At 46.6% G+C, this 15,506-nt stretch overlaps 1 protein-coding gene across 5 annotated transcripts in view; it reads left to right on the plus strand.

Annotated features, from left to right (window-relative positions):
• Positions 1 to 15,506, plus strand: part of Piezo (piezo type mechanosensitive ion channel component) — a 175,022-nt gene that overhangs the window by 146,477 nt on the left and 13,039 nt on the right. For all 5 annotated transcript variants that reach the window (XM_077686396.1, XM_077686399.1, XM_077686398.1 and 2 more), the window contains 6 exons: positions 710 to 919; positions 3,491 to 3,558; positions 5,841 to 5,906; positions 6,476 to 7,094; positions 8,943 to 9,003; positions 11,773 to 11,836. In XM_077686396.1, the coding sequence (XP_077542522.1) occupies positions 710 to 919; positions 3,491 to 3,558; positions 5,841 to 5,906; positions 6,476 to 7,094; positions 8,943 to 9,003; positions 11,773 to 11,836 (1,088 nt within the window). The remainder of the gene's footprint in view (positions 1 to 709; positions 920 to 3,490; positions 3,559 to 5,840; positions 5,907 to 6,475; positions 7,095 to 8,942; positions 9,004 to 11,772; positions 11,837 to 15,506) is intronic.

Consider the following 15,506-nt stretch of genomic DNA (forward strand, 5'->3'; position numbering starts at 1 on the left):
ATGGTAATCATAGAATATGTTGTATGCCTGTCTCCAAGCTGTCTGTCTGTGGGTCACCTGCCATGCATCCTACTCCTGTGAGGAGTAAGACGCATGGTGAGTGGTTGCTAACCTGCTTTTGTACAGACCATTGTAGGGTGGGGATTATGCACTGTGGTATAAAATGGCCTTGGTCAATCTTGCAGTTGGGCTACGCAATTTTTTTTGTACTGGCTCAGGAAAGGAATTAATTCTGCACTGTGTATGACAGTGCAATTAAAAAAACTTAGCCGCGCTGAAGACAAGGGACGAGTTACTCTGCATTAATAAATGATGTGCCTAGTCCACAAGTCTGGCGCACTAGAAACGACAGCCGTTGCTAAACCAAAAACCAACAAAAACATAGTTGGTTGTCGCTTTTGCAGACTATTTCCAGACAAGCCTCGGCTGCTTGTCCGGCCTTGTCTGCTCAATGATTTTTGTGGTACATCAGACCTTGAACGTAAGAGCCTAATAACATATCTGTGCCCATGCACAAACAGTGCATCTGGCAACATCAGGTTGATGGCGTTTGGGGTGGCTTTTTCTCGCCAAGTAAATGGCAGCTGTATGTGAGGCGTGCTCCTTGGCAAGTCTATTTCTAAGCAGAGGCGGCATTGCCGAGTGAACGTCATCGCAACAGCAGACCTCCCTGGGAGCGGGTGACCGACTCCCCTGTCCCGCATCTTAGGTGGTGTGTGAAGGGGCGGACGCCACCCATTCTGTGCGGCCTCCCATGGACGAGACGTACGGCGAGCGATTGCGCAGCCTGCTGGCCTTTGGCCTGGCCCTCCTGGACAGCATGCTGATCAGTGCCACTGCCAAGCTCAACTCGGTCTCTCGGGACTACCGCTACGTGGCACGCAAGCTGGCCGATGAGAAGCGCATTGTCAAGGCGCAGGTGAGGGGTAACAGTTGTAGCAATGGGACACCGCCTCATATTGATTCATTAGTGCTACTACTTAAATGCAAACTAGGTTAGTGTCCACTTATTTTGTTGTGCTAATCAGTATCTATTTGCTTTTCATGGTTTCTTCACCAACTTTTTGGTGAGTAAGGTGAAAGAGCATTAGTTGCCTCAGCAGGTCGTGGGCTGTTTCCAAAGGGTTAGAGGGGGTACAGATAGTTTCTCTGTAAGCTTTTTTGGGGGTGCCCTCCTTGGAGTAGATTCAAAAGACGCACCTTTTAGGGGCTTGAGTACCATACACCTCATGTGGACAATAGTGCAGGAGCTCTTTGGAACCAGTGCAACAAAAATGAAGACACAGGGAAAAACTTGACAGATGGCCACTCCAGGAGCTTTTCCCTGGCAAAGTCTATCGTAACGGTGTCCATTGGCTGGTTGCGGCAGCCAGTCTTTTCCTATTTACTCTTGTTTGCCCTTGCTAACTGCTGAGGTGGAAACCAATGAATGTGCCACATTGCTACCTGTTTCAATTTTATCCTATTGCAAGCTGCCCTGCTGGGAGCAGCAGGCTACAAGTGGTAGTCTTGGAAGTCAGCTTCCATAAAGACTTACTGGCTAAGTCTTTAGGCTGCAGGATGCGAGTTCAGTTTGTTGTCAGTTCACCCCAGTCATATTTTCATGATAGCAAGATAAAGACGCTCATGCCCTTGTACATAGTATGTCGTGCCTCTTATAGGCCGGGGACTTTTCTCAGCACCTAGAGCTCCTCTGAGATGGACTGAAATCTATCGCCATGAAGCGATACTCAGCGTAAAAAAGTTAAGAGCAAGCAAAGCTGTTTGGCTGGCACATTGCCATCCTTTCCACTCTTGCTGTGAGTGTTAGCATAGGCAGTACATGGTTGAGTGGATTGCCTGATATCTCTCAGCGCCAGTCATCCTAAGACACCTTTCTATTGTGCCACAATAATGAAGGCACCTTTTGTTGCCAAGTGAATGTCAAAGCAACAGCTGAACAGCAGGAAGAACACCTTTTCAATGCACTGCTGGCATATGATACAATTTGGGTTTTTTTTTTTTTTTAATGTTATTACAGTAAAATCTCGATGATACGAATCTCGCGGGACCGCGAAAATTATTCGTATCATCTGAAATTCGTATGAATCAACACAGACCAAAAAATTTCGCACTTAAAAAGTTTGCGTTTATTTCGTTTCTTAATTTCGCATGAAGAAATTCGTGACGTTTTTCTGTTTTTTTTTAACCTCCTTGTCGCCCAGTGGTCCTTTGTGGTCTTTCGTCTCCTCACTCGCGGTGCCCAAGCTCACTACTGGAGCATTTTTGCACGCGATTCGTGCGCGTCGGCGTTGCGCGCGCGATAATCGCCCGCGTCGGAGATTTTGTGCCCGCGGCCGCCTGCGCCACATGGTCAGAAAATGACGCGCGACGCGCAGGGCAGTGGGCCTGACGTCTTGCGCCAATGGGAAGGCGTGCGCCTCATGGTGGCAGTTTCGAAGCGCTCGAAACAGCCGGCTGGACCCGCCGGAGTGGTTTAGGCTTAATTCCACGGCAGATATTTCATGGGCGCTTTTACTAGCGGTGCGGAAGATTTTTGATAGCACTGTTTTCGCCAACATTATTAGCTCATTTACCGCACAAGAAACTCCGTGCGTGCTTTGAGAGGCATTTTAAAGAGCGGTTAGAAGCGGTCACTCGAGCGCCCCACTTCGCGACCGAACCCGCCGCCATGTTGCCGCGGCCGGCCGCGCCCCGAGCAGCATTCGGGTGGTTTCGCGGCGGCGTCAGCGCGCCTGTGGCGTGCGCGCCGCGTTTTCGCTAGCAGAAAACAACCGCCCGGCCGTTCCTGGAGAAAGAGCGGCAAAGAGGGGAGAGAGAGCCCGTACGTCGCCGTCGCCTGCTTGCTCGGCAGTCGGGCGCCTCGTCGGCTCGTTCGTATCATCCGCCGGGCCGCGCAGGTCCATTCGTAAGAGCCGTTATTTTTCCCATTGGTAACAATGCCATTTCGCCGGGACTGATCAGAAATTCATATCATCCCGAAATTCGTATCACCCAGAATCGTATCATCGAGATTCCACTGTATACGAGACAACATAGCTGGAGAGTAGTATTTTTGTTTGTGCATATGTGTGGTCTAGTTTGTTTGTCTCAGATATACACAATTTCTTCGCTGTCTCATATTTGTGACTACAAAAACCTATCAAGAACAGTGCCTTGCCTGGTGGTTTTGTTGTTACAGGACTCAACTAGTTTCTGTGGCAACCAAAATTGTGCCTTGCTGATGTTGGCACAAGCTGCCTTTTTCTGCCCAGTCAGACATGCCTCTCGGTGATCCCTTGGCCTGAATGGCGTCTTCACATCCCAGCTAGCTTTGGGCCGAGTTTCGTTCTTCAGCTATCAAGTTCACCTTCACCGTTATTTATGTAGTCTTGGGAATCAGGTGCAGGCTGAAAGCTCAAATGTTTGAAGATGAGCACACAAGGAAAGCCCCTGCAGGCTAGAAGCTTGTGGCTGGATTGCCATGTGCCCTTCTTATCTTCCCTTGCAGTTTGTGAATGGCATTGCCACAACCCTGGGTGAGCCTTCTCTCAGAAGCAGGAAGTTCCACCACCATGAGTAAGTTCCACTTCTCACCTCCAGATCTCCTGTGGTTTGAAGTTAAGTTGGTGGTTTTTGGAAATAGCTTTCATGCTTGGCCTTGCACAACAACAGTGTTACAACAGTGTTGCCATAGTACTAACCGCAGCATATTCTGGTGCTGCAAACCAGCTGCAAGAGCATAACTGTGTGCTTTTGTAAAGCTGATAAAGGAAGCACCGAGCAAAATCAGTTCTGAAATTAGTTGTGATTCAAGCCTGCGGTTGCTGGAATTGTTGCGCGGACTTACATGATAAAACGCTTTCTTTTTCATAAGCACATGTGGTTCTTGAGAGCGGTGAAATTCCGTGCCTTGCGTAATATGATCATGAAGCTTGCCAATAAGTGCCTGCAAAAATACTCATGGCAAATCAGGCATAAAGTAAATGTTGCAGTGAATAGTAATGCAGGTATTGAACCATTGGAAACATTGTTTCAGTTTCTTCAGAACATAAGGTTCAGGTAGAAATTACACAAGCAGTGCCTGACTGGCACATCACATGTGTTCAGAACACAGACAAGGTATGGTGGGGCCACAGCTGCATGCACAGGGTTTCTTTGTCTCTAAAATAGTAGATATTCATAAGTCCAGCCCATTAATGAGCCACCCGATTGCTTTGCAGTATCTGACTACTTAATCTGTATACTTAGGGCTGAATTCTTTCCCAGTCTGTACGCATTTACATAATCAACAAATAGCAAAACAGTGTTTGGAACTTACTGTTCAAATCTGTCTTATGTGTAATTTTTTTATTTACAATTCCTGGCTGAAGGTGGGGACTTCTTTTAAAACACTCGTCATACGCCTTGTGAAACTTGAGTTGTGCTGATTTACACGAAGGAAGTGCCGGCAGCCTCTGGTTTTGGCACCAAATAAATCATGCCACCTCTTGTCCCTGTAAGCAGCTTTGAGAGGCCCTTGAAGCCAACACCACACAAACGTAGGCAGTTGAAGCAGCCACGTGGCCTTGCCAGTGTATCATTATTGAAATTGTTTCTTAGCTTTTGGGTCCTCTTAGTTTCTATGTAGAGTTTGTCAGTTTTTTTTCGTCAATGGGGTCGGTCAAATGGACAAAAAAATTTCACGTCACTCCTTTAGTATTGGAAACCACTTAAAGTCTTCCCTTTTCTTTGTTTTCTTGGCGGTTTCTTGCCTGTGGAAATCCTTCTCGAGCCACCCCAATTTGTTGCACTCCTGCTAACTGATTGATTGATTGATTTGATTGATTGATTGTACGGTTTAACGCGCCGACGCAACGCAGGCGATGAGGCGCGCCGTAGTGGAGGGCTCCGGATTAATTTTGACCACCTGGGGATCTTTAACGTGCGCCGAAATCTCGTACACACGGGCGTTTTTGCTTTTCGCCTCCATCAGAAAAGCGGCCGCCGCGGCCGGGAATCGAACCCGCGACCTCGTGCTCAGCAGCGCAACGCCTTAGCCACTGAGCCACCGCGGCGGGTGCTAACTGGACCAAAAGGCCTTGTGTTACTTTTACTTACAATTTGTAAGGCTCTGTGTGTGGTGCCAGTAACATAAGTTTTTGACTGGAACCGATTATGGTGACAAATTGGTTCGGACGCCCTGCTGCTATGCGCAAAATCACTGGTTCAACACCAGGCCTTGGGTACGGTTTTTCTTCAAGAGGGAAAATACAAGGTGAGCCACACTCAAGTAGTCTGGAGCCCATCGCTACGGTGTACCCTGTTTCCAGCTGCAGCGTCAGTGCCCCAACTTAAATATGACTTCTGAGCTTCGATAATGGCGTTTAGCATAAACACACAAGTCAGATCAAAAGTGAACAAGGGTGCAGTTCTTCAATTTTGTTGCACTTGTTTGTATCAAGTTGCTTGTGTGACAATGTGTCTTTGTTGGAATACATGTATTCTCAGACCAATGTACCATACCTACTATAATTCCAAGTGGCTTCCCCCCCATTCCCCTTCCTTGTTTCTTTCTTTCTTTTCACATCTATGGCACTCAGTGGGAAGGAGGTTTAGATTTTAAGCATACATTAGCATTCAAGTTGACCTCCCTAAGGTGTTGGCTCAATGCCACACAGTTATGGGCCACTGCCTCCTTTTCCCCAACCCCAACACCCATTTTCTTCTGTGAAACCTTCTTTTTGCAAAAAAGGAAGTTTTGGGGAACATGCCTAAAGTAAGGGTTTTTTCCCATGACTGCTAGCCTTCTCTCTGTCGTGAACTTCCCCCATAAGAATTTTGGCTTTTATTCATTTGTCTTCCTGTTTCATTGCGGTTAGGCACCTAACGGACAATCGTCACACACCTGTGGCTGGCAAGAAAGGTAGCAACGAAAAGCTGTTCAGGTAATCATGTATAGCACTTTGTTAAACGTTACATGTGATGTCTGTTCAGAGTATTTCATTTTGCATTTGGGGATATTTCTGGAGATAATTTTGCGGAACTGGAGATAAGTGTAGCCTCTGGTAGCCTCTGCTAATGTGGTGCCTTGTTTGTTATGCCCCGTTACGGAAGATGTGGTCAAGAATGTTGGAGGGGAAAATTTTCGGGCACCTTGGAAGGACTGTGGGCCAGTTTTAGCTTCAGCAACCACAGCAAGAGGTTTCACCTTGTGATTAATTCCTGCCTTGAGTTGGCACCAATGGCATCCATCCCTGGGTTTAGTGAAAAGTGGTTGACGATGTTTTTGACCATGACTGGAAATTTATCTCCCTTTTGTAAGGAGGGCAGTGAAAGACTTGGCCACATTAAGATGTGGTCATTCTTGGGGAGTAGACAAACGAGCCAGGACAAGCATGTGGTGCCTTAGTGAGACCGGTGCTGTATCCACCAAGCACCAAAAGGAGTGCGTGTGGCGTACTAGCAGCGTTGTGCAGGCTTCCTGGGCCTCATTGTGCTCTGCATTTGCTTGCAGCGAGAGTGTGGAAGTGGTGGACAGTGTGGACAAGCCGGACGGCCGCCAGAGCCACCCATCGGTGGTGCGTTTTGTGATTGCCTGTTACTACGCCATTGTGTCGCGCTCCGAAGTTGTCTGCTACCTCGTCATCGTCCTGAACCAAATGAAATCTGCCAGCCTGCTTTCTTTGCCGCTGCCGCTGATGGCCTTTCTGTGGGGCTCCCTGTCGGTGCCCCGGCCGACCAAGACCTTCTGGATCACCATCATCACGTACACCGAGGCCATCGTGGTGGTCAAGTACCTGTTCCAGTTTGACTTCTTCGACTGGAATGACTCGGTGCCCGTGAACCGGCCGTTCGACCCCCCGCGCATCCTGGGCATTGAGAAGCGCAAGGAGGACAACGACTACGCCCTCTACGACCTGCTACTGCTCCTGCTGGTCTTCTTCCACCGCTTCATGCTCAAGAGCCTGGGCCTTTGGAAGGACACGGATCGCAGCGTCAGCGTGTCTGCCATGCAGCAGCCCGAGCTCGCCACCCACGACGACAGCATTCCCCCCCCGGCCAGGCAGCCATCTGAGCACAGCGTCAAGGCACTTGTGGCGCCGCCCGTGGACCAGCTGCCGGGGACCAGTGCGGTGAGTAAGAAGGGTGCCGGTTGTGGGGACACCGCATGGCCAAGTGTCGACACTGGGCTACAAGAAATTGCTTTTTGTGGCTGCTTATCAAGGCTGCCGAGTGAAGGTTCTAAGCCTGTAGGTGTTACATGAAGAGGTTCAAATCCTAAGCTTTTGTTCTTTTAGTATTCCTGTTGCCAACATTTTTCAAGCGTGTTAGCTACTACTACCAATCACAGCATGATGTAACTGTGAAATCTCCCTGTTTTAAAGCAGCATTGCAAATATAGTCAAACCTGGATGTAACGAGCTTCAATGTAACGAAACCCCTGGTGTAACGAACCACGTAATTTTTTTTACTTCAAGTGTATACACACCATGTATTTTCACCCTCTGTGTAACAAAGTCCCGTTTGCTGAAATTTTATTGTAACGAAGTTTCATGGACAACTGGGCACGAAATTTTGGTTGTAGAAGTAGATTGTGGGAGACACAAGCACCAAAGCGGGGGTTTCGATAAAGTGCAAACGGTGACACGGGCCGCCCAATGCTGTGGATACAGTCAGCCACGGAGTCCAAGAGCGAGCTCCTTGCTTACAAGCTCCTTGCCTACAAACTGTGTATGGCACCACCTTCATTCGCCCTTCGTTCGAGTTCATTCATGCTTATTGGGTTCCATTGTTCCAGCAACTGTGCGGCAAAGCATTTGTGGGTCTTTATGAGCCTTGCGCACGTGTTTTTCTCACACCCACGTCCGCAATTGCGCGCCACTGGCAGCTTCTGCCTCGTCCAGAAAGCCTCGCGCCGCTTGTGGCTGTGGGAGGAGCCTGACGACTTTCACCAATGGGGAGGCATGCACCCGGTGGCGGGAGCTTCGAAGTACTCTGGGATGCCGGCTGGCCCCGCTGGAGACGATTAGGCTTACCACCGTGGAGGGTATTTGATGAGCGCTTTCCTAAGCGGCATGTATGACGTTGTGCAGTGCAGTTCTCGCCCACATGAACAACTTCGTTGGCCCCTCGTGTTGCATTTCAGTGAGTGGTTAGAAGTGGTCGCTGGAGGTATCTGTATCGCGCTTGTGGTCTCTGTGGCTGCGTCAGCGCGCCTGTGGCTTGCGAGGCGTGCTCTTGCGTGCAGAAAACGCTCCATGCAATTCACGGTGATGCCTGCGTAGACGATTAAGCTCCAACAGAAACAGAAACAGTGTGCCAGCCGTGTACACGCGCCACGTTTTCATTTGCAAGAACCGCTTCACGGGTTAACACTTCATTTCAATTAACATTTCAATTTCAATTCAATTAACATTTTAATGCAGCGAAATTTCAATGTCACAAAGTAAATTTCAAATTTTACCGACTTCGTTACATCGAGGTTCGACTGTACGAACTCCTTGCTCCCCGTGTGCATTCCCTCGATATCTGGAGGGAGTGAGGCACAGTGCTTATGGAAATTTTAATTTGCCTGACTGTAAAAGCCTGTGTAGTTGGAGGTTACTTAATTTCTTCAGTATCAAACTTTGGACTGTATCACCCCTCAAGATAGGTAAAAATTTCACAAATTGTTATACACAGTTCTTTTTGTGTGACCAACAAACATCTTTTTTTGTGGTATTTTTTAGAGCCAACCTAGCTACTTTATTTTTCTGTATTGGTGACCAGTCAGACGAGGCTATCGTTCCAATTTTAAATTTAATACTGTATTACCCTATTAAAAATGTAAAAAATAGTAAGGGGACATGTCATATCTGTTCTGTTGTCAGCATGGGTTTTTTGGTCCTTGCCTTCTACCGCTACAAGAAGTATCACTATTTGTATAAAAGGTCTTTAGTGCCAAGAGCTATACTTATTGAAATTGTTTGCATTAACTGCAGACACTGGAACGGTCAGTCGTGCCGGTGGACACTGCTTCCTCGGGCTCAAAGTGCTATGATGGTGAGTTGAAAAACCTCGAAATCTTGAGTGGTCATTGCTGCCAATAAGTCTCAATGGTCTACCCGCAAATGGCGAGTGGCTCACATTTTTGGCCTGCCTGACGTTTTCTTTGAGTGGGCAACTTTCTTGGATCAGTTGATGCAGAAGTCCACGATTGAGGACCTTGTTGCTAAACATTGTTTTGAGCAGGCTAAGTATCATTGTGCAGTATTCAATTAAAAGCGAAGAAAGGAACAATAAAAAAAAACTAGCAACTTGTTTCAGATGAAGGGGTTACCCTCATGTAGTTCTCTTGGTGTTTCATTGATGGTGAAAGGTGATTTAGTATTACAAATTTAAGAACTTATTTTCCTTTCTCATTTCTTTCGCAGCAGTTTCATAGCGCAAATATGCCTGGCTGCTGTTTGCATCACAGTAAACGAAGCGGGTGAGGCAGCAGTGTGGATTTATTGTAGTGACATAATGTCACTTGGCTGTCATCAGTGGAGAGCTGTTGTGTCCCAACCCAGTGCAGTTGTTTTAGATATAAGGCACAAGAAAGGGCCAGTGACTTTTCATGTGAGATTGTGAGTTCATTTTTTTTAGAGGGGTAATATTGAATAAAACGGTTTACTGGGCAAGTTGGTTTATAGTTGAAACAAGAATACAGTAAGACGAGACAAACAAAACAAGCACTGAGATGTCCGGGGCCACTTGATCTGAAGATTATGCAGGTTTATTTGCGATTTTCAAAAGTGTAAAAAAATAGTACGTGGCAACTTTTTCTAACACATCTTTTAAAAAAGACGCTGACTGTAGCTTGTAAACATTCTGGAACAGGATGCCTTGCGTAGCGAGACACTGAAGAAAAACAAGTTTGTCTAGTTCTATAAGATCGGCTCTTCACGAACACGAATAGTTCACTCATACACGCAGAATTTCTAAAAGTGTGAGAAACTTGAAAACAGTGGCGCAAACGTGGAGACAGGTACCGCCACCACTGGCCATTCTGCACAACTTGCACCAGTAACAGTGAAAGTGCGCAACAGATATTGCAACAATACACCTTTGCAAGCTGATAAAAATGTAAATGGAAATTATGTTTGACCGTAGGGATAAAAAGAGCTAGAAAGAATGATGCAAACCAAGCCACTAGGGTTACACAGTGACACCAAAGTTCAACACTGAGGTTTTGGGTTCGGTGCGATAGTTGATTACTCAGCCAAGTCATTGTATGATTCTTCTTAGGCACTGTGCATGTGACCACTTTCAGGTATTATGTCCCTACTGCATGCTTACCCGCTATGGTGGCTCAGTGGCCAAGGTGTTGTCCTACTGAGCCCAAGAATGTGGGTTCGATTCCCGGCAGTAGTGGCTGCTTTTCTGAGGCGAAAAGGGAAAACACCCGTGTGTTCGAGATTTCAGCGCGCATTAAAAGATCCCCAGGTGGTCAAAATTAATTCCGAGCCTCCACTACGGTGCGCCTCACCGCCTGTGCAGCGTTGGCCCGTTAAACCCCACAATCAGTCGAATGTGGAATGTTCTTGGGCCAAGGTTTTGTAGTTCGCGAAGTGTAGATCCCTAAAAAAACATGGCCACGAAACTTGACGCTGATTGGCTAACAAGTGAGAGGAGGTTGGCCCGAGGTGAGGAGGTGGAGTCTGTGCCGATTATCGGCTTTGTGAAAAATAGCTAACACACTGAGGAAAGGGCAGTGACGGGTGGATTAGGTGAGGGTGATGGTGAGGAGGGAAAAAAAAGAAAAAAAAAATGTTGCGGAAGAACACGAATAGGAAAGTACGCAATGCTAATTGATCAACTTGGGTTACGAACAGTTCTGGAAGAATGCCAGTGTTTGGACTGATTATTGGTAAGGTCGCTTTGTTGTAGTGCTGTTGTAGTAAGTGTACACATGGTAAGTGTTAAGCCATCTGTTGGGGAGCACCATAGTGAAACTTCTCATTTGGTCAAACCAGATGGGCTGAGAGCGAATGTTTCACGCACGCAACACAGTTGCCAAGCCATTTGACGTGCATTTTTCGGTTCAGGCAATGGTGTACCGTCTGCTTTCAGTGCCATTTTTAAATACAGTAAAACCTGCAGAAGGGTGGCAAGTTGGGCTAGTTGGTTCATAGTGACCATATCGGACAGGCAGCACAGAAAGGACAGGACAAAAGAAGAATTAACGTCGACACAGTGTGAACTCTGAACTGAATTTTATTAGAAAAACACACACACATATATACTCAACTCTGAAAAGCCACGTGGCTTCCTATCATGTCATCCGCGATTACAGGACAAGTAAAGCGTTGTCAAACTGCCATATCGAACAGGCAGTGCAAAAAGCGCAGTGCAGTTTGGCAACGCTTTACCTGTGCTGTAATCGCGGATGACATGATAGGAAGCCACGTGGCTTTTCAGAGTTGAGTATATATGTGTGTGTGTTTTTCTAATAAAATTCAGTTCAGAATTCACGCTGTGTCGTTAATTCTTCTTTTGTCCCATCCTTTCTGTGCTGCCTGTTCGATATGGTCACAGTAAAACCTCGTTACAAGAGACACTGTTACAAGAGACACCTGGTTATAAGAGAGATTTAAATGAAGGCGGTTTGGTTGGTTTTCCTATGTTCGCCATGTTAGCAACATTGCATACAAGAGGCCCTGGTTACAAGAGACATGTCTCTCTTGTGGTCTCTCTTGTAGCAAGGTTTTACTGTATATGCTTGCCATATGGGCAAGTTTGATTGTTGCATGGTTTTCTTCTCAATGCTGCCTTATTTTTACCCTCCAGATGTTGCACCTGGTCGCAGCGGTATAGATGAAACGTTCATGCACTTCAGCAAGATCGGCGATGGGTGAGTCGCACTGGTTGCTGTGTTAGCGAGAACTGCTGGTCCAGCTGTGTATTTGCTGCCCAGCTCCCGCTTTAATTTTGTTGCTTTGCCTTTTCTTCTGGTTATCTCTGTAGCATACAGTCGCGCTTCCAGCTACAAATGTCATTGTCCTTACTTCTGTTAATCTAATCGGCTCTGATTACGTAGCTGCTTTGTTCTTAGGTAACTCTTTCCTATTCCTGTGTTTTTCACGAAGTTCCTTTATTTTCTTAGTTCACCATTTTCCTTTCTAAGTTCTCTCCCTCCTGTAGGTACTTCTGACTGTGATTGTCTTTAGATTGTTATCCAGTATGACTGCGCTATGTTCACTTTCTCCGGTTAATGCTGCAGAAGCATTTTTCTGAACTCCTGCACCCTGCCTCTTGCTGACTGCAAAGTTTGATTATTTCCCTTTTCAAATCTGTGATCCCTGCTCTTGACCTTGCTTGGCACCGCATTATCCTGCGCAACACCTGAATTGTCGCTTAAAATGAAATCAATGTTGTTTTAATTAAGCTGTGGGATTTTTTTTCATGTCCATTTCCTATTCATTCCTTAGCTTAAAAATGTATTCATTATCCTCAGGTTATTTGTGTCCACAAATACTAGTTCATCCCCTCAGCTGTTTCGGCTGCCTATTCCAATGTTTCCCTTTGCACGTTTGCCTGCTTGCATCTCGCCTACTTTTGCGTTAGTCTCCTGTCACTGTTATGTACCTGCGTTTACCTTATCCGTTGCTGATTCAACATCCCGATAGAAACTGTGATCCTCATTATTGTAGGTAGATGTTGGGGCACACACTTGTACTATCTTTAACCTGTATTGCTTGTTTAGCCTGATCCACGGAGCAAGAATAAGAGAGGAGGGAAAACGAGGCTTCGTAGCACGGCCAGATAATGTCACAAGCGCTCGTAATAGCTTAAAGGCCAACTGAACTCAAATTTTCGACCACGTAAAAATAATGTCACCTAATAGTACACATAAAAAGGGTGCGAAATTCAAAATAATGCGTTTCAAAGATCAACGCGCGCGACGCAAACGGCTCGCGAAATTGGCGTTTTCGGAACCGAAACTGAATAGAAAAGGTGGCCATTACCGGCGGCCGGACGTGACGTACGTGAGGGAACGGAAGCGGCCGCGCTAGCACCGGCGGCCGCTCAGAGCCGCCTTCAAATGCGCATGGTAGCGTCACGTTTGGCACTGTTATTTCCACAAAAGAACTTCCACCAACGTTTGCCCATGATAATGGAGTTATGCACAATTCCGGCATAGCATCGAGATGAAGTAGACCGTCCGACAGTAATTTTTTTCCATCAGAATAACTGTGGGAATCGCGATTCTTGGCATTGCGAGTAAAAAAGTGGACCCTGATTTACAAAGCTACTTGCTCCTACGATATCGAAAAGTAGCTTTCGTTAGCCGGCGCCTCGGAAATCGCATCAATCACTTTGAAGGGAACAAACTGCAAGCGGGCGGAGATCAATCACTATTTCTACAATACATTAGGTGCAAACAACTTCGTGAATATCGGCCCAGTATTTTTCACCTTGCTGCACATCGAGAATTGAATGAAAAAAGTGGTCTGAAACTATAAGCCAGCTTCCACAGCTAAATGATGCACTAAAACACGAAAAAGTTTCCTATACAGTTGAACACGGATATATCGAACACGGATATATCGAATTATTGTCTATATCGAACAGTGGAAACATCCCCTCGAAAATCCCATGCAAAAGTATAGGACTGTTGTGCGCGTGTATCGAACTCCTGATCACGTGCAAATTCGATATATCGAATTCCGCGCCGAAGGTGCCCCTGAAAGTTTGCTTCCTCTGATGGGGTGGAGTTGGTGATAATGTTGACTCATCGCAGGAGCTGCCTGGCTTGGTGAGACAGAGGCGGCGTCAGCGGCATTATGTCGCTTCGATGGCCTTCAACAACTGTTTTCACGCTAGCACGAGGGGCACCTCCATGATAGCTAAAACGCGGATAGTGGTTGGACGAAAGGACATAAAGGAACAAAAGAAATTGACCGGAGGCACTCTTTTTCTGTGATTGAGCTGTTTGGTGGCTCGTGCAGGGGGACCGATGCGGCGTTGTATGTTTGTTTTGTCCAAGGCATTCATTTCGGAGCAACGAAGGCGGGAATTCATCGGGCGCAGGCTGCTAAAAAGTTGTTGGTTGAAAAGGCGTTCGGAATTCCTCGCAGTAGTTTTGAGGGCGATGCACGCATCAACGTTGACGTAAAGGCGAATGCAGCACAACCCGCCCCGGCATTCAGGAGCGTGTCGGGTGCAAAGCGACTTCGTTGCACGCCTCCAGATGGGGGAGGTGTTCGGTTCGGATAATGAAGATAACGGCACTCAGTGCCTGACAACGTTCCCAACCGCCTACTGCAGCCGAGGTTCCGTCAGCATTATTCGCCTCTGTTGTGACGCAGTGTACAGCGTTGATTTTATCATTTGTGCGTGTTTGTAATCTTGAAGACAATTTGGCAACCTTTACGACGCAGAAGAAAAAACAAGCGAAGCTCAAAGACATTTCAGTGATAAATAAAGTGCGGTGGTCATTATGCTGCGGTTCGGAGTTTCCGTGACTTGAGGGTTAAAACTGTAAACTACCGTTTTCCACGACTTCACAAAACTCTCAGTGATGTGCAAATTTGTCAGATAATCTTCAGATAGGCGTATTTTATATATCGAATTATCGATATATCGAATTTTTTCCCGATCCCCTTGGAGTTCGATATATCCGTGTTCGACTGTATGTAACGCTGCTTTCTACTTTTACCAGAGGCATGTGCTGTTGAAAACACTTTACTTTCAAGTGAACTAAATCTAACGCTCTTCCACAAGTAAATACTTCACTTGAGAATTGAACAAAAAAATCTAGTTTATTGTTTAGGAGAGGAGCAGTTTTGTTAGCTTTCGCACTTCGCAAAGACGACGGCCGATATCTGTGCGGATGTATTTGTTACTACAAGAAAGGCTGATTTTGGTTCACTTAGCGAGTGAGGCAAAAGACACACAAATGTTTATACCTGCGTGTACACCAACTCTAGTTAGGTCGTGAAACTTTTGGAAAAGTCTAAAAGATTGAGGTTGGCGTTGGGCCAGCCTAAATATGGCCAATATTGGACGCGGAAGTGCAAGTGGTCAAGAATTTATAAAATATCTTTCTGTGGTAGGTGCAATGTAGGGTAAGTACTCGTATCGCGTTATTTTTTTCCTTGAGTGAAAATATTTTCAAGTAAAAAAAGTTTTGCTAACTCCGAAACGTTCGCAAGCGCGTGAATAGTTTGTAGGCTTCTAATCATTTTTATCGCATTGAAAAAAAAAATCGCGGATATTGCTACCGATGCGGTTAGTTTTGAACATGTTATGATGACGGCGGTACAGCGCGCTGGTGTAGCAGAGAAATCCCGGCCGAACGCATCCCTGCAACCGGCGCAGCGCCATGCAAGTCGCCGGAGAAACGCGAGCTTCACGGGACAGGTTCCCCAACCTCCGTCACAGGCCGCTCGGAACTGGTTTCGGCGACTCTCCACCAGGTGCATACGTCGTCTGCTCGGGGGTGCTTTGAACGAAGGTACCTGGCGTGCTCTGTGATACCGAAGCTAAGAATTTCGCCATGGTGATTTTAAGAGCATAGA

This window comes from Haemaphysalis longicornis, unplaced genomic scaffold, assembly GCF_048455015.1.
Source record: "Haemaphysalis longicornis isolate Haplotype H1 unplaced genomic scaffold, Haemaphysalis longicornis Haplotype H1 scaffold_1, whole genome shotgun sequence".
Classification (NCBI taxonomy): Eukaryota; Metazoa; Arthropoda; class Arachnida; order Ixodida; family Ixodidae; genus Haemaphysalis; species Haemaphysalis longicornis.